Source organism: Terrapene carolina, unplaced genomic scaffold (genome assembly GCF_002925995.2).
Source record: "Terrapene carolina triunguis isolate 2854851 unplaced genomic scaffold, T_m_triunguis-2.0 Scaffold247, whole genome shotgun sequence".
Lineage (NCBI taxonomy): Eukaryota > Metazoa > Chordata > Testudines > Emydidae > Terrapene > Terrapene triunguis.
In genome coordinates this window covers 2,796,386-2,823,361 of record NW_020664598.1, presented here as the reverse complement: position 1 = coordinate 2,823,361, position 26,976 = coordinate 2,796,386, and the positions used below count along the sequence as shown (strand labels likewise).

At 47.7% G+C, this 26,976-nt stretch overlaps 1 protein-coding gene across 1 annotated transcript; it reads right to left on the bottom strand.

The window, feature by feature from the left end:
- Positions 1–2,515: 2,515 nt before the first annotated feature.
- On the bottom strand, positions 2,516–26,976 carry PDGFB (platelet derived growth factor subunit B). Its single transcript, XM_024199633.2, has 7 exons — positions 26,300–26,976; positions 12,912–13,008; positions 9,857–9,937; positions 8,644–8,849; positions 6,702–6,843; positions 6,109–6,276; positions 2,516–4,898 (listed from the first exon to the last, which is right to left on the bottom strand). Exons 1-6 carry the CDS (start codon positions 26,387–26,389, stop codon positions 6,140–6,142), a joined length of 753 nt encoding a protein of 250 aa, XP_024055401.2. The 5' UTR covers positions 26,390–26,976; the 3' UTR covers positions 2,516–4,898; positions 6,109–6,139.

The following is a 26,976-nucleotide window of genomic DNA, read 5'->3' as shown; positions in this document are numbered from 1 at the left end:
CTGGGACAGCTACCTCAGCTGTCTCCACATGGACACTGTCCAGGAATTGCTCGTGGATTCGGATGCTCCTCAACCTAGCCACCTCCTCCTGTAGCTCTCCCACCTGCTGCCTGAGAGATTCCACCAGCAGGTTCTCAAACTGTGAGTCGAGACCCCAAAGTGGGTTGGGGACCCCATTTTAATGGGGTTGCCAGAGCCAGCCTTAGACTTGCTGGGGCCTGGGGCTGAAGCCCAAGGGATTTGGACTCCACCCCAGCCCTGCCCTGGGTCATGTAGTAATTTTTGTTGTCAGAAGGGGATCACAGTGCAATGAAGTTTGAGAACCACTGCTTTTAAGCATGTGTTTAAGGCCCATTTCTAAAGAGGGATAGATTTAAGCATGTAATTAAGTGCTTTCCTGAACTGGGGCCTAGGTGAGGAAACTGTTACAGGAAGAGTGATTGGGTGTAATAATTAGTTGCATCCCTTGTCCTTGCAACAATTTCAGTATTACTAACCCTGAACACTGAAAAATCATCAGATTGACTGAAAAATCATGAGTTTTAAAAAATAATAAATTTGGCAGTCTTTTTATTTGCCTTATAGGTTTTGAGCCTTTGGGGTGCACGTATGTCAAAATGTCAAGCTTTTTTCCACAACCACAAGGGATAGAAACTAATGAAAGATTATTATGATTATTAATCTGTATTCTCATGAAATCACAATTTGCCAGGAGCTGAGGCTTTAAGTAAAACATCAGCTGTCATAAGACTCATGATAAAATCATGAGAGCTGGCAACACTGGTTTTATGTGTCCATGCAGCAACTCCACCTGAGCTATTTTGGCACATCCCTATACAGCACTCCTTACAACTTGTACCAGTAAATCCTGGGACTTTTGAATTGCCCATCGTGCCCAGCACAATTGCTGGGAGCTCATTTCTACTTTCTGGGATGGCATTTGGAGGCCTGACTATGCCAGTGCAGTGGCAGTGCTGTGGTTTCCTCTCCTCGTTGGAGAGAAAACATTGTAGGCTGCACCAGTTCAATTAGTCTTAGTACCCCTGCTGCGCCGCTTACTAGGAGCTGCCCGAGGTAAGCCCGCACACCAAGCCCCTGCACCAGCTCTGAGCACCCCCAAACCCAGAGCCCCTTTCTGCACCTGAAACCCCTCATCCCTGACCCCAATCCAGAGCCTGCACCCCCAGCCCAGAGCTCTGACCCCCTCCTGCACCCCAACCCCCTGCCCCAGCCGTGAGCTCCCCCAAACCCAGAGCCCCCTTGCACCTTAAACCCCTCATCCCCAGCCCCACCCCGCAGCCCTTACCCCCACACCCCTCTGCCCCAGCCCTGAGCCCCTCCCACACCCCAGACCCCTCATCCCCAGCTCCGTTGGGTTGCGGGCATCAACAATTTTCTTCAACTGGGTTGCCAGAAAAAAAGTTTGAAAACCACTGTACCAGTTAGCAGGTAAAGGGAACTGAGTATTAATGAGTGAGCTCAGCTCAATGACCTGGTGGAGTTTCAGAGCTGTAAGGCCTTTTCCTGTACATGTGGTTAGACTGTAAGAAGAGGGCCGTTAAATTGTGGTGTTCCTGTGCTACATTTCGTCAGAAACCACAACAGGCAACACAAGAGTATTTTAGGAAGGAAAGGGAAGGATAACTTCTCTAAACTGCCAGGAAGATTGTGGGGTAGCAGGGTGCAATTGTACACAAGTTGTTGCAAGAGAATTTTGAATGCTGCTTCTCCAAGACTCTGAATTATTCTTTTAGTTAGTAAAACAATGTGGAACAATTGTTTCACTAACTAAAACAGAGCAGGGGACTCGGGGAATGGAGAAATGGGGGGTGATTCGCCAGTTCAGAGGGACATTCCAACAGTTCTCTGTGGAACAGCCCAGATTGAGGCGGCTGTTTGTACCCACATGTGTGTTAACTGCACTGTAGCGCGGGGCAGCGCTCTGCACATGGGTGCCAGAATGTGCAACCCCTCCCTTACCCAGTGGAAGGGGAAACACATTGGCCTTCTGAACCCTTATGAGAGAAGAGCTGTAGATGTCTAGACGATGACTAAGGGGAGAATATGTCAACTGTTTAGGAGCCTATGAAGAATGTAAACACCAGCGGAAGAGGAATTGTTTTGAGTTGTTCAAAGGAGTAGAACCTGGAATAATGGGATGAAAATGAGCAATGGGGAAGTCTGGCTGGGCGTCAGAAAACATTGCTAAAGGTGAGACCTATTAGAATGAGAAATCCCAAGTGCTTGAGTCATTGAAAACTAGACTGGACAAAGTAAAAAGGAATACACAGTAGGGAAAAATCCAGCCCTGGCTGGCGGCTGGGTGGACTAGAAAAGCTAATGTGAATGTTCAGTCTCTAGTTGCTGCTTTTATAATCTCAGTTAAAGTGTCCCAGAAATGAAAGTGCAGAAGCTGGGATTCTCTGTCTGACCTCTGATCATTTTTTGCTTTTTTAGTTTTGCATACAGAAGAAACTTAACACTTTGTTGAGAGTTTTGGTTTTTGTTTGTTTGTTTTGTATTGTTTTTTTACAACTTTAAATACAGTACTGAGTATAAATTAATCTTACATTAAAATAAAAAAAGCAAAAAAACTCACCAACTTTACAAACCACAGGAAGGAGATTTTGGAGCAGGAAAGCAAAGTGTCTTAAGACTTGAGAAGTCGTGGGGTGGGGTGAATGGAGCAGAGTGCAAGAGGCAGAGAAGGATGTTGGCAGCAGGCAGCAAGCGAGGAGCTCTGGGTTTGAGGTGCGGGGAGATCTAAGCCCCTGTCTGATGAACAGCACTCCCCATCCCGCTGCATCATCACCTTTCTCCTGCTGCTAGTTTCCCCGTGGTACTTCTGCCTGCACTTTGGTGGATGGGACCTTTGCCAACAGGGCACAAATATGAAGGCGAAATTACCTCCAGCCTACTCCTTGTTTCTTCTGTCTCAATGTGTATGCTGTACTGAGTGACCATGAGAGGGGTTATTCCCCTTGGAGAGGATACTGCATATTTTCGCCTTCTTCTGCCTCATTCTCCCAGGAGAGGGAGCTATCACAGTAAAGGAAATGGAATAAGGAGAGGCAGCTGGGAAAGGAAAGTTGTAGCTCTAACTTACATTGTAAGCTCTTTGGGGCTGGGACAGGTTTTTTGTTGTGTGTTTATACAGTGCTCAGCACATTGGGTCCATGACTGGGTCTCCTCGTGCAATTCATATGATAAATAACAATGTCCTTAATAATTGCGTGTGGGGGTGTGTACAGGTGGTCCCTATCTGAAGAGTCATTTGTCCTCCGCCACCTAAACTTCTGAGGCTCTCTAAGATGTCCGTGGAGGTCGGGACACCAGTCAGCAATGCTCTTTCACCAAAGGGGATTGTTTCTGTTTTTAATCACTGTTGTGAAGTAGAGGTTCACTTTCTCCCCTTACCCTCACCCCAGGCCCCTTCAGCTGCCCAAGAAGTTCCTTGGATCTACAGCTTTTGAAACTGAAAAGGGCTTTAATGTAAGTTAAGGAAATCCTCGTGTGTGTGTTTGAGAGAGAAAAATGGGGGAGGAAAATGGGAGAGCCAGGGAAGTAGAGATGGGGAGAGCAACTGAGAGTGTGATACGAGAAACATCCATGAAAGGGTTATTCTGCTCTCAGATATTCCTGGAAAATATTATCCTGCCCTCAGGATCACTGGTCAGCCAATTACAGTTTGTTCTGATGAAGTAATGTTTCTAAGCCTGTATTTCGTTGGTTGATTGTGTTGTCCCTCTGTATCCTGCAGGGGAGTTGTGAGCAGGCGGAAAGAGTGTGAGGGACATTGCTCCGTGCACCCCATTCTGCACCCCACACACACTGGGTAAAGCCGTGGAAAGTTTGCTTTTCTTCTAGCCCACCTGAGCTGATGCACAAACATGCCTGCAGATTCCTCCCACCGTGGAACAAATCCATTTTAAAACCAGAGATATATATACATACAAGTGAATTAAACAGTAACCCAAATCCTAGACTGGAAAGTCGAACCCTCTACAGCCATGTGCAAAGACAGCATCCTTTGTCAGGGGGCCGGGAGAGGGGAGAATGATTCTGCCAGCTGTCCACTCCTTCCCACTGCCCCAAAAGTCTTCCAGTCTGCACCAGGGGTGGATGAGATAAATGCATTTTGCTTTCATTTTTTCTGTTCCCCGAGATGTTGTACATTTTAGTGGTTTTTAAAATAATATATATACACACACACACAAAAATCTGTCCAGACGGGACAATAGAAGTCCTTAGTGCATTTTCCGTCATTGGTTTCCTCTCTTAATCTGAGGTCTGCCTGCTTTAAAAACTGTCCATCACAATCATTGATCTCAGCCAGGGTCTCCCACCCTCACCAAGAAGAAGAGGGGAAAGGAAGAAAATTGCTCCCATTCCCCCCCCCCTTTTTTCCCCCTCAAAGGAAAATTGACCCATTTTTCTTTTTCCCATTTGCCGTTCTAGTCTCTGCAGTAGGAAAGGCATCATCCTGTTCCAGTTACATGTGGTTTTGTGGGGGGAGTTCTAATTTTTTTTTCTCTTTTTTGGAAAACTTTAAAATATTGTTAATAAACGAAGAGAGGGAAATCGAGGGAGAAGGTCCGGTCATGGAAAGGGAAGCACCATTTGCCGTCCGACTCGGGCACCGAGACAGACTGACAGAGAGGAAGAGTTATCACTCTGAGGACCCCATAGGGGCAATACAGCAAATACAGTAAAACCTGCCAAGAGCGACCACTCATGGGAGTTAGCAAAAGTGGTGACTTGTAAGAGGGGTCTCTCTTCCGAGGTTGGCACACCAGAGAGTGGTTGTGTTCTGTGGCCTCTGGAAGTAGTTGCTCGTGACAGGTGGTTTCTCTTCAGAGGTGATCTCTAAGGCAGGTTTTACTGCATATTAAATAAACCTAAAAGTGAAACAAACACAGACACTGAATTAGAATAAGAACCTATCTCGCTCTACTATTCCCCTTCCTTCTCTCTTTCTTCTATGATAATGTTTGCTTTAAAGTACCACATTAATAGCCCTGGAGACCAAGCCACTGAAGTCTTCTATTTATCTCCAGGACAGACCAAGCCAAGCTTGGCACAGGAACAAAAATAGCAGCACATCACCTTTGCATTTGGATTCTTGCGCTGGTCAGGGACCAGAGGAGTATTTTTTGGTTAAAATGGCAGAAGAACACGAAACCCAGAGCAGCCCTAGTGCTAAAGATGGAATTAGAAGACTCCTGGCTCCAAGTTTCTGTGCTCAGACCACAGTTCTCTCTGTCTCAAAAGGCCTAGCCTATTGAGAACCCAAGGCCCGATTCTCCTTTAACTCACACTGACTTTACACCAGTGAAATTCCATTGGAGTCCATGGAGTTAGTCCTGATTTACATCACTGTATGTGAGAGAAGAGTCAGGCCCCTAGAATTGAAAGGCTCCAGATTTAATTCCGAGACTCCAGTTCTCCTTTTGCTTTTTTTAACCTTTGTTATGTTCTCAGACTTCCTGTTAGGACAGCGAAACTCATCGAAGTGCTGCTCCTTTTGTGTCCTTCCACCATTTTAACCAAAAAACTAAAAAAAGCAATCCCGCAATAGAGAATACAAAATGGACATTAATTCTCCATTTCCAGTGGAAACTCAATTCATGAAGGAAGATCAGAGCGAGCTCCACATAATAGACAAATAATATGGTCTCCAGTGGTTTTTAGATATAGAGGGGATGGGCTTGTTGTTCAGCTTTAAGGGAGGTTGTAGAGTGGGGCTCAGTGGCAAAGTGGGAATAATGCATAAACCTTTCACCTCTGCAAGAATGAGTTCAAGTGTGATAAATCATAAGTGGGATGAATTTGGTGAGTACCAGCCTAGTCCTGTTACTTCATTAGATCACACAGTTCGGCACTATTGAGCATCTTGGCCCTACATTGGAATAACAAGAGCTGCAGAACTGAGATACCTGGGCAGAACTGTGTGTGAGGCCCAGGGCTGACGTAGCAGCAGGTGCTGTGGGTAGCAATTGAGGTGCATGGGCAGCGCTTGTGTGTGGGAAGGGAATTCCCCATGACTAGAAGAGCAGACTGGCTCACTTCCCAAAGTGCCCCCCCTCCCGTGGCAGTTGTTGCTATTACCTGCCTTGCACTCTGTCCCCGGCCAGCACCTCTATGCTGTGAGGATTTCTTTCAGCACTTTCTTATCGTGGACATGCTTGAACTTCCGATGTTTTCTCTTTCGTGCTGGCAGCTGGCGCGCTCGTTGTCTCACCGAAATAGGGGCTGCAGTGATCGATGGTGACTTACCTGCCAAAACAGAGATGGGAGTGTATCATGCCATGAGCAGCAGCTGAGACAGCTGGAAATACCACTCCCTCCCCACCATCTCTAGAGCAAGAGAGCCGAAGACCCTCTTCTTCCTTCCCCTCTGTTCTTCCTCACTTCATCTATTCTCCTCATTTCTCCACTCTCCTTTTCCTCTCTGCTCTTTCCCTCTTCCCCATTCCATACTTTCCTCTCTCTGTCTTTCTCACCCTCTTCCCCTCCTCCCTTTCCCCATTTTTCCCCCTCTCTCACAAGCAGCATTCTAGGCAAAACCTTCAGCCGCTGGAAATCAGTAAAGCTCCCTGGACTTCACCAGCGCTGTGCTGATTCACAGCAGCTGAGGCTCTGGCCCTCTGTCTCATCTTGCAGCATTTCCCTCTCTCTTCCTCTAGTACCAGCAGCCTTACCTCTGTGTTCACGTGAACCTGGCCGACTGCGACTGGAGGGCTGAGACGACAGTGCCTCACATCGACACTCCAGGTGATCCTCCAAGGGCACAATGGCTTTTTTAAAGTTTGGCTTCTTCTGAACAAATTCTATCTTGTTTACCTATTGGGCGAGAATAAAAACAAACCCATCTAAAATATAAATACAGCTACAACTCCCACCACATCAACATGAATACTATCTTTATTTCTCTATTGCCCTTCTTCCCAAAGGGTCCAAAAGCACTTTAAAATCCACGGATCAAATCCAGGCCTGGTACAGTTTGGTGCAACTTTCACTGATTTCAGTGGAGTAGCACATAGCCAGGCAGGTCTGACTTTGGCTTTGTACATAGAGAATCACTTCACCCACTCCTGACTTACAGCTGCTTCTTGCATGAAACATGAACAGTGCCCAAAAACATTACACAACTGGGAAAAGAAATACAGAACAATGCTGGGTCTGATAGATTTGACAGAGGAAGTTTTGGGGTAGGAAGAATGTAATTAACTGAATTGAGATATTGGAGTTAAAACCCTTACTGTTGCAAAAAACAACATGGCAGAGAGGAGAAATTCAGACCTAATGCAAACAAGCGCGACTCTACTAACTTCAGTGGAGCCATGTCTGAATTTGTCTCATGATTTTTAATGACTAACAGTGGTAAGGGGCTCTCGTCTCATGTGAAAGGCAGCATGTCTGGCAACACAATGCTCCCGAGAACCATTCTGCAGCCCTTGCATCACTGATTCAGGATACATGTACAATGCAGCTGAGGGGAGTAATTTCCAGCTCAAGCAGATGTACACACGCTAGCTCTGATTGAGCTCGTGCGCTAAAAAGAGCCAGAGTACGTACCTAGGCTCTTAGATGGGATTGTACTTGAGCAGCTAGCCCGAGCTGCTGCAGCCGTGCTATTATTTTGAGCCCTAGTTCAATCAGAGCTAGGGGCTGTACGTCTACCTGCACTGGGACTTACACCTCCCAGTGGCAGTGTAGCCGTACTCTCAGAGGGAAGAGCACCTCTTACTAGATCTCCAGCAGCACATCCTACAGTCTTGCGTTTGCGTTGGTGGTTTCCCATTCAAATACTGACCAGGCCTGACCTAGTTTAGCTTATCTAACAAAACCACATTCCCTGCGGAGGTCTGCAGGCTATAAATACTATCACTGCTTTGAGTCTGGAACTGAAATGCTCCCAATGCACTGGCCCTGGCAACATCACTCAACCAGTGATCAAACCTACTGGCTGTTTATCTTTCCTTGAAAGCCCCACTCCACACGCTTCAGACCACACGCTGTTCACTAGACAAACATTTCCAACCACACAATACAGAGACCTCAGAGAAGCCATTTCCGGGTCATTTTTCCTGGCTGACTTTTGCCCTGACCTTTGCTTTTTCCACAAAAACAACTCCCATTTCTCCCCCTCTCTCTTTTTTCTCCCTCATTCAGAGTGGCTTTTCTGAGAAAGGAATTTCCTGATAAAGCAGACTGTGTGAGTGTGCACACACACACATACACACCGGCCTGCCCAAGGCCTGAGGGAATCTCTCACAGGTCAGGCAGAAGATTTGTGGGGGAGGATTATATTTTTAAATGAGCTGTCTGGGAGGAAGCGTGGAGATCACTATTAACTGATGAGCTAGCATGATCAGAGCAAGAGGTCAGCTATCAGGTGTCTGTTTACAGCCGGGCTAGGCAGGAAGATCACAGAGGGGCAAGGAGAGGAGGAGGGGATGCTGTCTCAGTGCACGTGTTTGGGCTGAGATGCATTGTCAGGGCGCTGATGGAGAGGCCAGCACAGTTAGCCCCTCACTTGTATGACCACAGGCAATCCCCCCAGTTGGTTTGTGTTTTTAGTGGAGGGGCCATGAGAGAAGGAAGCAAGGGGAAGGGAGAGGATAGAGGATTCTTGTGTACCTGGACATGCCGCACGCGGACCAGCGTGGGGCGACACTGCACATTGCGGTTGTTGCAGCATCCGGAGCACCGTTGCACCTCCACACACGGCGGCCACACCACAAAGTTGGCATTGGTGGAATCTACCATGCTCCGGGAGATTTCAAAGACCTCCGTCCGTGTCTTGCATTCTGCGAGTACTGCTGGCTCAGCATCTACCACTGCAACTAGAGGTACCCAAGAGAAAAATGGTGAAATAGGCTTCACAGGCTACTCCCAGAAACCTGATGCAACCCCACTATGTTATCTGACAAAGGCTCATACTCTCCTGGAGCTACAGATATATATTCTTTCCCCATCCTACACCCATTCAATGCCGTTCACTGTCTCCTTCAAAGGGCCAAGAATCCTGATGGTACATAATAAATAATGATAACTACAGCTAACATCTTGGGCCAGAAAGGACAGGGGCTAGTCAGTGCTGCTGTGTAACGAGACAGCGTGATTTGCTGCAGAATGATGTCTCCTGCTTCCGAACACCAGCTCCTCCACTTCAGGTGCTGAACGCTTGGCCTCTGCAACACTTTCAGGCCCTGCTGGAGCCAGAGGATGGGACTGGGAATCAAAAAGTGCAAATAACAATCGCTAGGGCACCAGGCCTGGTCCATTATCATTCTGCTCTGTTGAATTATTTCAGCTAATTTCAGTACTTAACAATTAATAGCAGTCTCTACGTTTGCTGAGGGCAGTATCACACTCGGCAGAAACACAGAGTTAGTCACTGACTGACACAAGACGTGTCTACAATAGCATATCTAGAGCTTGTTTTCCAGCACTGGTACGAGCTATGAAGTGAATGCTAATGCAGACAGGGCTCAGGCATTGCCAGCACCAAGTCCGAAGCCCCAGCCAGAGGAGGGCATCAGGACACAGTGCTGGAAATGCCTGCACCCTGCTGTCTGTACTACCCTTGGTGCTGGGGCGGTTACAGCAATGCTGAAAGAAGGAGACTACATTTGGTAGCATAGAGGCAGAGACAGACTCCCTAACACAAACACATTTACATGGCTAAATGCACATGCACAGAGTGACACACACTTAAACATGCACACCTACATTCATACACTCATGGTGGACACAGATGCAGACTGTACAGACCCATGTATCTGTATAGCTAATCTCTCACTTACACTGAAACTCCTGCACAGAAGTTAGGTCTGAGTCTATCACTCACCTAGACTTCGTCTCCCTCGAGGCAAGTTTTGACCAGGATGGGCTCGCGTTGAGTTCAGGTCCAAATTGGAGCCATCCTCTTCTGCAAGAGAAGGACAGAGCCAAATAAGACAATGAGGTAAAAAAGTGAGGCAATGGTGTGGGAATCAAGTGACAGAGGAGGCAGCATTTGGGTGATTCATCGGTCTCGTTACTGCACTAGCATGTCCCGTCCAGAGTTTTAGGTTCAAGTCCCAGCTCAGGTCACAAGTGCAATGAGTGTGGGGAGACTCTACGTTTGTTCACCTCATCACACTGCTCCATTCACAGTAACCGGCATATCTTGTTAAAGAGAGGCCCAGGACTGGACTTACAGAAGATACTCTAGGGCAAGAGTGAGATGCACTTTAGCAGAGCTATTTGGAATGTACATGGAGTAGCAGAGGGAATTGCAAGTCAAGATTCAGGTGAATCAGCTGAGCGGGAGTGGAGGGCAAGGAGCAAGGCTGGATTAGCAGGAGGTGCTGCAGGTGAAAACTGAGGTGCAGTGGTAGAGTTGTGTGTTTGTCCTAGGACTGGAATAACAAAGGGTGCTACAGAGCAGGACTGAGGGGCACTTGCAGAGCTGAGTGGAGGACCCAGGACTGGAATAGCAGTGGGGCGGGAGGTCAGGATGCAGGTGCATTAGATGAGGTGGCGGTGGGGTACTTGCGTTCGCGCTCATTTGAGATAGTCAACTTTTTTGGCAGGAGAATAGAAAAATGAGTTCAAAATAACTCTTCCCCTCTACTACTGTCAGTTAAAACTCAGGTACTGGGGGTGGTTGGGGGGGAAGGAAGGAGGACTGTTAGCAGTCAGCCCAATTCCCAGTACCCCCATCCCACTGCTTTCCCATAGGAAGTGCTGAACAGAGAACTTCTCATAGTCTCCCTGGGTTGCTCTAGTAAGTGGCCCCTCTTGAGCCCCAGACTAGAGCAGTGTTCAGAGACAGCTCCCACCCAGCGGCAGCTCTTTCCTTCTGTGGCCTGGTGTAGCTGCAGTGGGAGGCAGAATGGACATCAGCCTCCAGGGAGTTATTGTATTAAAGTGAATTCAGGACTGGGACAAGGCGCTGGACTGAAGATCTCTGTTTATCAGGCACAAGAGCAGAGCAAGCTTCTCACACCTATCACGCCCCATAATGCACTTCACCCGGGCCCTGGGGAAGGCCACTTTTTAAGGGTGAGAGGGGCATTTGGTCTCTGTTCAGACCACGTTAACAAGTCATCATCAGTGGATATTGTGATGTGAACACCTGGCTGCCGGCCTGCGGTGATAGCACCAAGCTGATTTCACATAGGCCAGCGAACAGTAATGACATGCAGTCACTAACTACTTGAGGGCAGATTGGAATCTGTAACTTGGGTATGAAAGCGTTCAGTCCCATATGTGATCCCCTGTGTCATCCAGTATTTCCTAATCCGGGTTTAGCGTGGAACCAATGACCTGGGCTTGAAAGGCTCCATAGCCCATTCCCAAACCCCTGGTCTCCCAAGAGAATCCTGTTTAATTTCTTAAGCATATGAGTGGTTAGTCACTGGAACAGAAATGTATCCCTTACGTAAGCTATAGGACATGACAGACTGCACACATCTTCTCTGTCTCTCCCCCTCCCCCCCTCCATCTTGCATTCTCTGGAATTTTATCAGGCCAGGGTGGGGGTTGCCTTTTGCATAAAGGTTAAGTTGATGAGAAAAAAATAGCAACACTGTTGACTTGAAACAAATCGTCTATTGAAAACCGAGGTCCCCCTCCTCCTCCCCTTCTTCTTGACAGGCCATTGCTGCTGCTGCTGACGGGTGGGGACCCAGGCTTGCTAAGGCAGTGGTGCTAATTTTGGAAGCTGCCCCATTGTGTGGCTCATGGACTCAGAAGAAGAACTTGGGGGGGGGGGGGAGGACCTCGTCGCCTCTTTTTAAGGAAAACAATAGCAGCCCACAGCTGGTTCTCTCCCCCCTTCCCCGTCCCCTCCCAGGCCATTTTGAAAGGGAGCGGGAATGCTTTTGAGAACGTGCCAGTGGTCCGACTGGCATAGGAAACAAAAGCAGGAAATTCTGTTCCCCCGTAGATAGTGTCTCGGCAAGGATTACAAAGCTACAAACAGACAAAACACAAGAGAGAAGGCGAGGGGGGTGGAGGGGGACGGGCGGGAGCAGAGGTTAGAATAGAATGGAATTCACTCTGAAGAGACCGTTTATAAATAAATTCCTGATCCAGCCTGGCGACCGTGACACGTGGTCTCATTCCCACACGTGCCAATCCCTCCACACTTTGCTCCCTGGGCTGCTGCTGCTGCTGCTCTGTGACTTCAGTCCTGGCCAGGTGTTCCCAAGCACTGCAAACTCTGAGCTATTACCCACAGAAAATGACAAAGCAATTCCAACCCCACCACCAGCTTAGTCAGCCTGACACAATCCCACGTCCTTCTTCCCTATTCTATCATCTCATAGAACGGTCTACCTGGGAACCAGTCCACCCCCCTGCCTGTGCCCCTCCCTATCTATTCTACTTGGGGACCAGCTCTCTCATCCCCCCGCCCCCTGCACATATTCCCACCTGCTCCTAGATGAGTGCTATCAGCTCACCTGGCTCACTCCCAACCACCCACTAGTCTGTCTTTTTGTCTTCCCATGGATCAATCTATTCATCCACTGGTGCATCTCCTCAAAGCCCACTTCATTCATTCACCTGTGTGCCTTTGCATCAGCCCATGAGCTAGTTCACCCACCCGCTTGTGCACCTCTTAATCTACTCATGTTCCACTCCAACCACCTCTCTGGCCATCTCCTAGCTCGGAAGCTTGCTTGGGTTTTTCTCAAGCTCCTCATTCCATGCACCAGGCTATTTAAATCTCCCCAGCACCCAGCCCTATTGTAACTGAGTTTTGCAGTATAGCTTGATAGACTGGCACCTAGAGACTAACATGTTTCTATATTTAGAGTGATAAGCCTTGCCAGTGTACCTGCTGGAAAAAGAAAGGTACTCCCACCATGAGATTTAAGGAAGGAAGAGGAGTGTTTGGTGTAGAGGAGATTTACCTACGGAGTCTATCTGCAGGGCACGCTGGAGGTCACTCCTGGAGCGCACCGAGCTGTCACTCATTATCTTGTAAATGTCTTCTGGGATGGGGTCCCCCTACCAGACAATAACAAAGTAGGAAACAAGTGTTACACAGGTATTGAATGCCAATCCTGCACAAACAGCTCTAATTATGGTGAGGAAGGGGAAGGTGGCAGTGGGAGGGAGAGGGAGAGGTAGGGAACCAGCCAACCGGAGAGAGGAAGCTGCCATGAAAGTGTGGGATGGGAAATCTGAGAGGAGGGAAGTGAGAGAATCTCTGCCTCTTACACAGTGGGCTGCGGAATGAAGTCTGAGAATTGCTGAGCAATAGCATTACACGCTGAGGAACCCTAAATACTTTGCCAACAGTCAGGGAAGTTTCATTATAAAGGAATACAGTACCAGAGTAGTTTTAAAAATATCAAGGAAAACCTTCCCAATATTTCCCTCTGTTATGAAACTCACTCACATGATCTATCAGATGTTCTGCGGGTTTTGTTTGTTTTTAAATCCCATTGGCCAATTATGTGCACATTTGGGCACTGTTAAAAAAAAGGAGTGGAAAGGGAGACTGACTCCTCTTTCACAGACCAATTTGCTACTCCTGTTTGATCCAGTAGCAAAGTCACAAACTCTGCACTATGACATCACAGTTATTTCCATGGTTTTGGGCTGTGATGTCATAACAATTGGATTTCAATGTCATAAACCTTGAATGCTGACATTACAAACACCAGGTTACAGGCCAAATTCAGAGCTGGTGTAAGTGAGTGCAATTCCATTGAGCTCAGTGAAATCTCAGCCACTTACACCAACTCTGAATTGGTCCCTGTGACTGCCCTGCAGGAATACAGAGTAGAGGCATGGGAAAGCAAGTACTTATTAAAACACATTTCCAAAATAATAGGAACAGAAACAGAGAAAAGTATTACCCAACTGTTTGGTTAGCTCCATGCTCTCTTTATTCTGGAGTACTCATGTGTGAAAAGTTGGCCTTTCAGCTGCTTGCCTAATTGGGTTGCTGTGCAGTGGGTGGTAGCTGAGCCCCTGCCCGGTGTCCCTCAGTGGGCTGCCCCGTTGTAACTGAGAGGAGAATTTGGCCCCATGTGTTTATGAAATGTAGCTTTTTTTAATGTTTTATGATTACTCGTGAGATGCATGTACCTGGGCTCTGGTGAATGCTCTCTTACCGAGGTTATTCTTTGTTCAACTGCTTTCGGGGTGTAACATTTCATTTCAGTTTAGTGATGGGGAAAAGTGCCAGATTGATGACTCTAGAGACAATGAATCCTATGTTTATCCACAGAGCAGGTACCACACAGGCAATGCCAATGCACGTTTCACCCCACATGCTGTTCCCCCTTCCCTGTTACCAATGGGCCTCAGATCTGATCTTTAGGGACCATTTTTAGGGATGAGAAGAGAAGTGCAGTTTCCCAGCCCACTAAATCCTTGGACTCTCTGCTGAGGCTGCCAATAAGGGAGCCAGCTAATGCCAGTTTTCATGGTGTTTTTTGTGATATAGGCATCTTCTCACAAGACACACAGCTGAGAGGCCATAAACTCATGTCATTCAGGGGCCACCAAACAGCTGTCATATGATGATGACTTCTCATAATTACCAAGCTGGATCTGGGTTGGAACTAGGGTGACCATCTTTTCAAAAGGCAAAAGCAGGACACATGCAGGAGCTCTGCCCCCCTCTTTGGCCCCACCCCTGTCCCTCTTCTTCCCCTGAGCCCCCACCCCCTGATCCTCCTCTTCTCCCCTGAGGCCCTGCCCCCTGGCCAGGCCAGGTAAGAAGCTGGAACCAGGCAGTGGTAAGAGCTGCCTAAGGAGCCTGGACCACTGTGAGGAGCCCCAGACCCTGCACATGCCCTCGGTGGGGTACGAGGTTGCCCGAGAGCAGTCTCCAGCCCATGCCCTGTCCCCTGAGGCACGCTGCCCAGGGCAGGTGGAGGGTCTTGGTATTCCCCACAGTGGCTGGGGCTCCCTGGGCAGCTCTTACCATGGCCCGACTCCAGCTTCTGGCCTGGCCAGGGGGCAAGGCCTCAGGGGGAAGAGGAGGAGCAGGGGGAGGGGCCTTGTGGTGAGGGAGGGCCAAGGCCCACCTCAGCCCCTCCTCCCCCCCCCACACACCATGAAGAGGCTGGTGCTGCCTCCAAGCCTTGGGCAGGTGCAGAGTGGCGCTGCAGGGAATCCAGGACAAATGCTGTCCCGGAGTCATTCAACCCACAACCAGGACTTCAACTCTGCATTTCAGGACTGCAATTCAGGACAGGTGGTCACCCTAGTTGGAACCAGTGAGCTAGAAGTGAAAGGCTCTGTATTCCTCCTGTATGGTACTATTTTTGTATCACACACACTGGAGTGTATATTAGAAAATGGATTGTTTGTGAGTCCAAGTATTTGTAACCTGAGATCAGAATTGATTTTTAATGTTTTCACCTGTCAAGAAGTGCATCTGTGGATGAACATTGCACTGTACAGATGACTCTGGTCCTTCCTGATACTTAATACATGTAGGAAATTAGACTTTATTTTAAACTCTGGCACTTGCTGGGGTCAGCAGGCAGGTGCTACACGACTGCATGACTTTGGTGGAATTAGTGGGAAGAGGAGAGATGCAACCTTGCTAGCTAGGGAGGAGGAGGAGAGAAAACTGGAGGAGCATTTATGGCTCAGTGCTCTGCAGAGGGATTGCAAAAGCAGGCCCACTCACTGGGGACCGGATTACAGGAATTAGCTCCACTCCCTGATCACAGAAAGAATTTTAGGTGCCAAGTTTTTCTTGTCGCAGATGCTATCAGTTTGACTAAAGCATGTCAGCACACCCAGGCTGTAGGCCTCATTATTCTCTACCTGTATCTCTGAAGCAGCTCTGGCAGTGGGGACTGCATGCCTGGGCTGTGAGGTTTGTTACTTTCTTCCTGGTCACAAAGCCAAGTCTGAGAGGGACCTGTGAGAGACTATGCCTGGTTGTGAGGCTTGTTATTCTCTCCCCACCTCTCTGAGTTGGTTCTGTGCAGGGGAATGCTCATCTAAGATGTCCTAGCATCTCCATGTCACAGAGCCTGGGCTGAGGAAGTTCTGTGAGTAGGAAACTGCACACCCAGATTACGGAGGGACCCTTAGAAGCTAAGAAGGGAAGACACACAATCAGGGCCGCCCAGAGGATTCAGGGGGCCTGGGGCAAAGCGGGGGAGAAGCGGACATAATATAAGGCGCCACCCGCTGCAGCGCTTGTACTCACGGGGCGGCGCTCCGAGTCTTCGGCGGCGGGTCCTTCACTGGCTCCGGGTCTTCCGCGGCACTGAAGGACCCTCCGCCGCCGAAGTGCCACCAAAGTCCCGGAGCGAGGTGAAGGACCCCCCCCGCCGCCAAAGACCCAGAGCACCGCCGGGTGAGTAAAAATTAAAAAGGCGCCTCTAGCCAGGAAAAGGATTCTCGGCCAGGGCTAGCGGGGCCCCTGTGGAGCCCAGGGCCTGGGGCAAATTGCCCCACTTGCACCCCCCCCTCTGGGCGGCCCTGCACACAATGCAGCAATTACCAGCAAACACATCCACCTGATTCTGCGATATGGCTGGGAGAAGGGTGGAATGGCAGTGGGGGGTGGAGTCTCCCCATGGGCCAACCAGAGCAGCCAGGGATTTTCCTGCAATTGCAGCAAGGGGGGGAGGTTGGGGGGGTTATTAGTCTAGAGCAGGTTAATGATCTCCTTTTAACTCTGTGGTAGATCAAAGAAGTCTCTTGTCTTGATGGAGTCCTGGCTGGCTGTCAAGTGCCTGAGGCCTGGCCTTGTGCTGCTGCAAGGCCCTGGAATTCCTACCCCAGTGATTTTGTTCCTCTGCTCCCACCCTGAGTTCCTCGCTTCCCCATGTTCTGTACTTGCATGCACAGCCATCACGCTAGAGCAGGGGTTGGCAACCTTTCAGAAGTGGTGTGCCGAGTCTTCATTTATTCACTCTAATTTAAGGTTTCGCGTGCCAGTAATACATTTTAACGTTTTTAGAAGGTCTCTTTCTATAAGTCTATAATATATAACTAAACCATTGTTGTATGTAAAGTAAATAAGGTTTTAAAAATGTTTAAGAAGCTTCATTTAAAATTAAATTAAAATGCAGAGCCCCCCGGAGCGGTGGCCAGGATCCGGTCAGTGTGAGTGCCACTGAAAATCAGCTGGCGTGCCTACCCCTGCGCCAGAGACTTGCAGGCAGACACACAGTGATAGACGCATACACGCAAGCATGCTTCTTTGATTGTTTAACATTGTCAAATGATTTTGGTGCTCATGAAAGCAAAGGATGTAAAGTGCTGGGCAGGTGCTGTGCAAGCCAGTGGGGTCTCCTCAGTGGCGGCTTTGCCTGCCCTATGTTGAGGCAGAACAGTGTGATCTTTATGTGCTGGTAAGTTCTAAGCACGTCTCTATTATGTATCAGATTTTCTTCCCTACTTTCAGATGTCAGCAGCCTTGGCTGATGCAAAACAAATCCACGTGCAGCTCTGCTAATGTTCTACGTATAGCTCAGTCCTGTCCTACAGTCCCCTCTGTTATTTCAGTCTGAGACCCCCTCAAAGCTCTGCTCATGCCCCTCAGTCCTGACCGGGAGCCCATATCTATTTCAGTCCTTGGCCCTCTGCTATGGTAAGATTTGAACCCCAAGATGCCAAAGGTGAAACCCAGATGCATTAACTCACTGTGACTCTCTCCCTCCCCTGCACTTGTAGACATGTACACGGAGTAGGGCAATCTAGCATGGAGCCAACCCATGTTGGGTGGAGAGGGAAGAGGGAGTGCTGCAGAGGCCAGTTCACTGCTCTGGGGTTAGAAATATGTATGCCGGGCTGTGTGGAAAACTCAGGTTAGATTCCAGGTCCTATTCCCTGCGCCGTCAGGAGCTGGGAGTGCTGAAAAGTGTGATCAGTCTCTGCAAGGGCAGTGAATGGAGCATGCGCTGCCATTCTGCAGTGATCCCTATGGCTATTCATGGGCTCCAACAGATTGTAGCTCATTCCTCCTCATTTAATAGCACAGCAAATGCATGGCCCCGAGGGAGCAAAGATTGTGAAACTGAGAGGAAGGGATTGAGAAAGACCCTTGGGGCTTGGAGAAAGAAATTCCTCCCCTCCTTTTTAGGCTGTGATTCTGCACATCCGGGTAGTGCCACATAAATGGCACAGGAGAGAGAATGGAAGGGGAGACCCTCTGATTTGGGGGAGGAAAATGCAGAAAGGCGCTGAGCTCTCTGCTCTTCTCCCTGGGGAAGGGGGTAGGTTATGAAACTCCCCAGCCACCTCATTGCTGATCAGAACAGAGGGTTCACAATGCCAGGGATGGGTTGATAGCCACTGTGTCATTATACCATGGTCGGTGCATGAAGGATGAAGAGAGCAAGGTACGAAGAGAAGAAGTTTCTCTTTACCTCAAACTCAGATTGGGGATGGTGAGGGGAGACACTGTGACATTCCTCAGCGTGGAGTAAGACGGGCGAGTCCCAGCAGAGCCTGGCAAGAGACTCATTCTGACTTAACCCCAGGGGCTGCTGGTTCCTTGGCTGGGCAGATGCATTTAACCCTTCCAGTGCCACGCCCAGCTATGGGTAACCTCTTAGGAATCCTTCCACCCGTCTCCCAGGGACCAATTCTGCTCTCTCACAAGTCAGGGAAAACCCCTTCATCTCTCCCAGAATCCATTCCATGTGGGCACAGAAATATTGTTTAGGTTCTGCTCCCTAAAACATTCCATTCAATCTTTGCTAACTTGATTCCAGTGACACAGTCTCGCCCTCTGTGTTCTAACCATCTACTAGTACCAGTCTCACCCACCCATCCCCTGACATGAAGAGGAGGCATACAGTCCCCAGCCCCCAAGCAACAGCAGCCTCTGGGCAAAGTAATGGAAGAATTTGCCCATCAGCACAACATGTATAAATAGTGTCGGAAATACCGTAAGAGACAGAGTCATTCTCTCCTGGCCCACACATCAGCTGATGGAGAGAGATAGACCCACACTGATCGCCTTGTCGTTTCCCCGGGCTTACCCCAGACATGTGACCCATCCTGAAATTCACTGCCATGGTTGCACCATTTCACTCCTGCAAGAGCCTCACGTGTGCAGGACAGTATAAGAGGCCATCACACCATGAAGATGTAAATTAGAGATGGGCCAAAACTAGGACTGTTTAACAGCCCCACCCCATTCTTTGGGAGATGGACTCCAAAATGCGCAGGCCCAGCCAATGGAAATTTACAAAAACCAAAGCCACGCCTGGTTTAGCCCATCTCTCTAAAGGTTGCAAGACAATTATTATGACCCACAGGGAAAATGCAAATAGGTTAGTATCCTTGCTTCCCAACTGGCAAATACCTTCCCACTTCCACACTCCCCTTGGAAGGGCTCCCAGGCCTTAAAGATGGGTGTGATTGGAGAAGTGGAGGGACCAAAAGGACTCCACTTTACAGCTCAGATCTTTCCGAATCAGATGCAAACCCAGTGTTTCTCGTGACGCTCCCCCAGACATTGTGGAGAAAGATGTGAGTTCAGGATCAAGTAGTTCCTCCCTTTACAGGCAGTGAGGAATCATCATGCGTGCTGCTCTTACAGGGCCTGCCATTAAGCAGTCAGTTAGGAGTTTCAGGAGCTTCTGCAGGTTGGTGGAGAGGGGGACAGTGACAGGGCTGTGAATGTGGGTTTGGGTAGGGAAACTCCATCAGGGCGCTGAATGGAGGCAGGGGTGTGTCCTCTCAGACAGGCGCCATCTTCAGCCTGGTGAGGGAGGTGAGAAATGCCATCACAGTCCCTCCAAAAAAAAACTACTGCTGGAGGCCAGCATTCCTGAGTTCTGACATCACCAGACAGTGTTAAAGCAGTGCCCATACACTGTGTGTGTGTGTGCGCGCGCGCACGTGTGTTGGTGCACACGTGCGTGAACACAGCTCTCACAATGCACAGAAATGGGCACATTTCTTTTTTTCCCTCCCTTCCAACATAGATGACGTTTCGTGTTTAGTGCGCGAGGCGGAAATATACTCGCCTGCTCAAACAAACACAACCGCTGGGCAGCCCACAGCACCAACTGCTTCCCTTTTGTGGTCTGGGTAAGAGAAGAGAGAGCCACGAGGAGTAAAGGATACCTCATACCCTTCTTTACGTCCATCCCCTCCCCTCTGCCCACACAGGGACAGACCAAAATGAGGAAGAGAGAGAGAGAAATGATGCAAAGCAGGAGGTGATGTTTTGGGGAGGAGCATTCCTGTCTTCTGCCCATGTCCCAAGCCAGGATTCAACCCACTTGTTTGTCATCCTCCCACTGGGTACGTTGAGGTGTTATGTGGGGGAATATTAGGGGTCTTTTGCCCCCCTCACTCCTTTGTGGAGTCAGATACTGATAAATGACAGTGCAGAGGCCTGAGGATCAGAGAGAGTCCCTTTCCCTCGACCACATCTCCCCTGGCAGGAAAAACAGCTCCAGGGTTGGAATGGAAAAGAGAGCTTGGTTTCCATTTGGGGAAATACAAAAGCTGCCCTCATCACATGTGTTCAATGGATCAAACTTGTCACCTGACCCCAGTTCCCATGGCGTGTTTTCTCCTAAGCAGTCTGTGTGTGTGTGGGGGGGGGGGGATGGGGGGGCAATAGTTGAGGGGGTAATTGCATGGTGCATGTATGTGTGGATGTATGTATGCTCCAGGAATAAGATGACATGTTTGCATTAAGATGTCTCTGTGGTACACGGATGGATATCTCTAACCTCATTTAATAGAACCAGCAAGATGCGCACATGCCTTAACCTGTTGTGTCAGGTCTGCATTCAAACTGTAGGCTTCTCAGGGCAGGGTCTGTGCCTTTACTTGTTTCTGCAAAGTGCCTTGCATACTTTGGGGGTGCTCAGAAATATAATAATAATGTATGTATGATGCGTGCATGTGTGTATTTACATGCAGATTTGCATAGGTGTCTATTTGTATGATGCATGCTTTGTTGGGGAGGGACTTGCATAGAGGACGGGGTGTTTAATGTATCCATGGTTGTGTGTCTTTGCATGAGGATGTGGGGGAGGGGGAGGCACAATTTGGAGGGCTTATTAGTTCCCAAGGCATTCTAGCACAGTGACGGGGCAAACTCTGCCTTTTCAACCAAGACAGCTTTAGCCAGGTCTCTACTTCCCTTAGAGCTGCCCGTTGATTCCAGTTCAGAGCTTTTGTGAGTTCAGACAGGGGAGAAAAGAACTACAGGTCTGTCTCATCTTACGCTGGGGTTATGTTCCGCAGTCAGCGCCTAAAGCGAAAATCGTGTATAGTCAAAATTACATTGAGTGTAATGGCGGGCGGAATCGCCCGCACTACAGAAACAGTATTTAAAGTGTTATTTTTCTCTTTTTTTGTTTTTGTTGTTGTTGTTGTTTTTGCCAACCGCATAAAGCTGAAATCGCACATGTTAAATGCGCCTAAGATGCGACAGACCTGTACAATGTTTGCTCGTCCACAGCCCAAAGATGCAGCCTCTTTGTGACTTTCCAGGGAAATGGGGGTTCTCCTGACTCTAATGCTCCATTTTCACTGATAAAATATGTCTCCTTTCTTTCCTATTCCCACTCCTGTCAGGCAGTGCTGTAGAGAAAGGTGTCGCTTAGTGATCTGAGCATATAACTTCTGTTCCTTACTTTGACCACCTGTAGCCTTAGGTAAATCATTTAGGCCAAAAATTTCAAGCCAGGGTTCCTGAAGTTAGGCACCTAAAATCTTACATAAAATGAGGTGTGGATTTCAGAGGTGTAGCATACCCACATTGATGTCTCTGGTTGTTGTGGCTGAATATCAGGCCACCTCTATTTCAGTGTCCAAAAGAGTGCTTAATTTTGAGCATCTAAGAGTCTGTCCTTTAATCTTCCCATGCCTCAGTTTCCCCTCTCTAAAATGAGGAACATAAGAATGGCCATACCGGGTCAGACCAAAGGTCCGTCTAGCCCAGTATCTTGTCTTCTAACAGTGGCTGATGTCTGATGCTTCAGAGGAAATTAACAGAACAGAGCAATTTATCAAATAATTCATCCTGTTGTCCAGTCTCAGCATCTGGCAGTTAGAGGTTTAGGGACACCAAGAGCATGGAGTTGCATTCCTGATGATCTTGGCTAATAGCCATTATCCTCCATGAATTTATCTAATTCTTTTTTTAACCCAGTTATAGTTTTGGCCTTCACAGCATCCCCTGACAATGAGTTCCACAGGTTGACTGTGCTTTGTGTGAAGTAGTACTTCCTTTTGTTCATTTTAAACCTGATACCTATTAATTTCATTGTGTGACCCCTGGTTCTTGTGTTATGTGAAGAGATAAATAACACTTCCTTGTTCACTTTCTCCGCACTATTCATGATTTTATAGACCTCTATCATATTCCCCTTTAGTAATCTGTTTTTTATGATGAATAGTTCAAGTCTTTTTAATCTCTCCTTATATGAAAGCTGTTCCATACCCCTAATAATTTTTGTTGCCCTTCTCTGTACTTTCCCCAATTCTAATATATCTTTTTTGAGATGGGGTGACCAGAGCGGCGCACAGTATTCAAGGTGTGGGCGTACCATAGATTGATATAGGGGCATTATGATTCTTTCTGTCTTATTATCTATCCCTTTCCTAATGGTTCCTAACATTGTTAGCTTTTTTTGACTGCTGCTGCACATTGAGCGGATGTTTTCAGAGAACTATCCATGACTCCAAAATCTCTTTCTTGGGTGGTAATAGCTAATTTAGACCCCATCATTTTTATGTATAGTTGGGATTAGGTTTTCCAATGTGCATTACTTTGCATTTATCAACACTGAATTTCATCTGCCATTTTGTTGCCCAGTCACCCAGTTTTGTGAGACCTCTTTGTAACTCTTTGCAGTCTGCTTTGGACTTAACTATCTTGAGTAATTTTGTATCATCTGCAAATTTTGCCACCTCACTGTTTACCCCTTTTTTCAGATCATTTATGAATATGTTGAACAGCAGTGGTCCCAGTACAGATCCTTGGGGAACCCCACTATACCTCTCTCCACTGTGAAAACTGACCATTTATTCCTACCCTTTGTTTCCTATCTTTTAACCAGTTATTGATCCATGAGAGACCCTTCCCTCTTATATGATGACTGCCTACTTTGCTTAAGAGCCTTTGGTGAGCGACCTTATCAAAGGCTTTCTGAAAGTCCAAGTACTATATCCACTGGATCACCTTTGTTCACATGTTTTTTGATCCCCTCAAAGAATTCTAATAGATTGGTGAGGCATGATTTCCCTTTTACAAAAGCCAAGTTGACTCTTCCCCAACATATTGTGTTCATCTGATAATTCTGTTCCTTACTATAGTTTTGGCCAGTTTGCCTGGAACTGAAGTTAGGTTTATAGACCTGTAATTGCCAGGATCACCTCTGGAGCCTTTTTAAAAATTGGTGAGACCTTAGATATCTACCAGTCATCTGTTACAGAGGCCAGTTTAAGCAATAGGTTACTACATACCACAGTTAGTAGCTCTGCAATTTCATATTTTAGTTCCTTCAGAATTCTTGGGTGAATACCATCTGGTCCTGGTGACCTATTAGTGTTTAATGTATCAACTTGTTCCAAAACCTCCTCTATTTACACCTCAATCTGGGACCATTCCTCAGATTCGTTACCTAAAAAAAATGGCTCAGGTGTGAGAATCTCTCTCACATTCTCTGCAGTGAAGCCTGATGCAAAGAATTAGTTTAGCTTCCCTGCAACGGCCTTGTCTTCTTTGAGTGCTCCTTTAGCACCTATATTGTCCAGTGGCTCCACTAATTGTTTGGCAGGCTTCCTGCTTCTGGTGTACTTACAAACTAAGAGCAATTTTTTTTAGTCTTTTGCTAGTTACTCTTCAAATTCTTTTTTTTGCCTGCCTATACTTTCACACTTGACTTGCCAGAGTTAATGTTCCTTTCTATTTTTCTCAGTGGGATTTGACTTTAAATTATGTCTTTTTGTCTCTTAACTGCCTCTTTTACTCTGTTGTTGAGTCATGGTGACATTTTCTTGGTCCTCTTACTGTTGTTGTTTTAAACTGCACTTACAGTACCTGACAGAGGGGCTATGGGGATTAATTGTTTAAGGCTTGCCCAGTTCTTTAAAAAATGTAAAGTGCTATCTAGCTGCTAAGTATGATGGTTATTACTTTCCCTCAGAGCTGTTCCAGATAGAGCTGTAGCAAGCCTGTGGAGGAGTTACCAGGAGTGTGATGTTGATTTACCCTCATTAAAAGGAAAGAAATAGTGGTGTGGTGCGAACTCCTGCAGTTTGGGAGGGAGAGAAGGTGGACAGAGTTTTGGGCCGAAATCCTGGAATGAATCTGTGCTGTTTTTTTCTCAGGATGATCATCACCCGTGGTGGGGAAGCCCTTCCTCCCTCCCTCTTGGTTGTATTTGGTTTGGCTCTGGGAACTGAGACTGGCACGGTGAGTGACTGCAGCTGTAGAAAGGGTGGGGCCCGAAGTGCACCTGCCCCTCCCCCAAATAGGTGAGGCACAGGTGGGTGGGTGGAAGGAATGGGGGGGCGTCCCCCGCTGGCACCGCAAGGCAGGAGCGAGCGGAGGTGGGTGAAATCTGCATGACGACTCGCAGGAGCACGGAGAACAAAAGGAGAATTCTTTCCACCAGTTGGTGGTCAAAACAACCTGCCTTGGCTGCGTCCCAGGTCCCAGCTTTCCATCTCTGCTAGACTCACCTCCATGTTAACCCTCTCCTGCCTCTCTCCCTTTGCCGCTCCCGCCGCCCTTTTGGTGTTTTCGGGGGGCTGTAGTTTTTCCATGTTGTGCCTGTTTATACTTGGCTGGGTCCTGCCCTGAGCTCTCTATGAATAACTCTATTGCAGAAGTACGAGTCCTCTTTACTCGTGCTGTTCCTGTCGCTCCCGGACTAAATTCTTTGTTGTTGCCAGCTCGCTGCAAGCTCCTCCAACTTGATTTCTTCAGCCTTTTTTGTAATTACTCTCCCCTGCAGCTGTGCATTTCCAGCCAAGCTGCTGCGGCTCTCCCGCCCTATGTCCTGACCCTCTAGAGATGCACTCTTACTCATAGGGACACACACCGCGCAGCATGCTGAGGGTCGGACCCAATGAAGTTACACTGGTGTAAGAGAGATCACAGAGTCCCAAGAGACGGGCACAGTGTGTTTGAAGAAATCTCTTGCGGGGGGAATAAAACCAGGAAAGCAAAAGAGAGGACCTGGGTTCCTTTAAGAACCCTCCCTCCCCCACAAACCTCTCTGCAAATCGTTGTAATCTTCCCTTCCTCTTGGGTGTTTGTTCAGAACTGATAGGAGGATCCCTGCTGCAGCTCCCGGCCCAGAACAGCTGGGGAACACGCTGCTGCTGCAGCCAGCAACCAGGGCTAGAATTCAGCCTCAAGAACTCAGGGAGCTCCCCACTTCCACTCAGCCTGACCTCCCAGCGAGAGAGAGACATAAATCTTGAACGACAACGTCTGACTCCAGCAGCATCGTGAGATGTACCGCAAGCGCTTTCTTTAACTACTGGGGGCTCTCTCCTGCGGTCTAACCCCCCCCCCCATTGCAACAGGTACCCCAGGCTCCCTCTTGAACTGCCAGACAGGCTCATCCCTGTTTAATTCCAGCAGAACCCATCTTGAAGATCCCCACCCGGAGGTCTGAGATGTCATTGGATTACATGTTTTCTCTGGGGAGTGGTGGGAGAAGGTGTTCCCCCTACAAACAGCTAGCCAGCAGGGCAAGGGCTAGCCATGGTGCGCTGCAGAAAGAGTTGCCTAAATAAGGTTTGTTTGTTTTAAAGAGCAAAACTCATAAATGCACGAGAGATTGAGAAGCTGCAACTGCTACATTTGACCAGGATGGGTGGGGATGGGGAGTGCACCCCAGACATGAGTGTAGTTTGGGGGGGGGGCAGGGGACTGTTGCCCTCTCCCAAACTGCAAGCCTTGGGCAGGTGCAGAATTTGCTCCCCCCTCCCCCCGTGTGGCCCCATTGGCCTTGCTGGAACTGTTTCCCCCCCCTCCCCAATATAGAGTCAAAACTGAACCCTTCTCCCCAACTCCCTTTTACCTGTCAGTTCAGCGGCTTAAATGTTGCTTGTTCAACAGTATTTATTCTCCCCTTATTCATTTTCTTGCCTTTTAAAAACTAAAATTTATTTACCATTATTTAAATTTAAATTTAAAATAAAGTATGATAAAAAACCCCCACAAATTTACAACTGTTCCCACAGATACAATGAAACTTGTCAGAGAAACACCTGTAAGGAGTTCTTTCTCACTCTGCTCTGTATACTTTATCCTGGGTCTAAAGTTCACCAGACATTGATTGTTCTCAGTTGTAAAATAAAATGGTTTGACACTCACCTCAGTATTGATGAGAGGCAGGTACCAGAGAGACATGAAGATCAATCTGAAATCCATACCGACTCTGAGCCCCAAAAGTTCCAGACACATTGAAGGACAGACTTTAAAAGAAATAATAAATTCCCACGCTTAGGCAAAGAGGTGAGAGAGGCAGGTTCTGCTCACAGTTTGGCTCCAGCCTTGCCTTCTGCACAGAGGACTCTGCACTTCTTCATTTTCCCCTCCAAATTATTTTCTCTTGTTTCCCACAATCATGGAGTGGGGAAGAAAGGGTTAAAAAACAGAGACTTTATTTTTAAAAAAGTAAGTCTTGGTTACTTGTCTGCCCCTTTCTCTGCCTCATCAGCCAGCAGGAATATAGGAGAGGAGTATAAATAAACTAAAAAGACAGTCCCCCCCCAAATGTATGCATCCAAAGTCTGTCTTCCCCCCTCTCCGCAAGAAATCTTTCAGTATTTCCTTTTATCGGATGGTCCACACACTTATCTTTTTCCTTCTTAATTTTTGTTCTTTAAAAAATAAAAAAGACCCACACAAAAAGGTAAAAATGTTTTGCAATGTTTTCCAAAAAAACCCCAAAAAGTCTGAAACAAAGTTTTCCTAAATGTTTATACAAAATCAGAAAATAAATCTTCTTTCTTAATATTTTTTTTGTTGGTTTAATTTTTTTAATAATG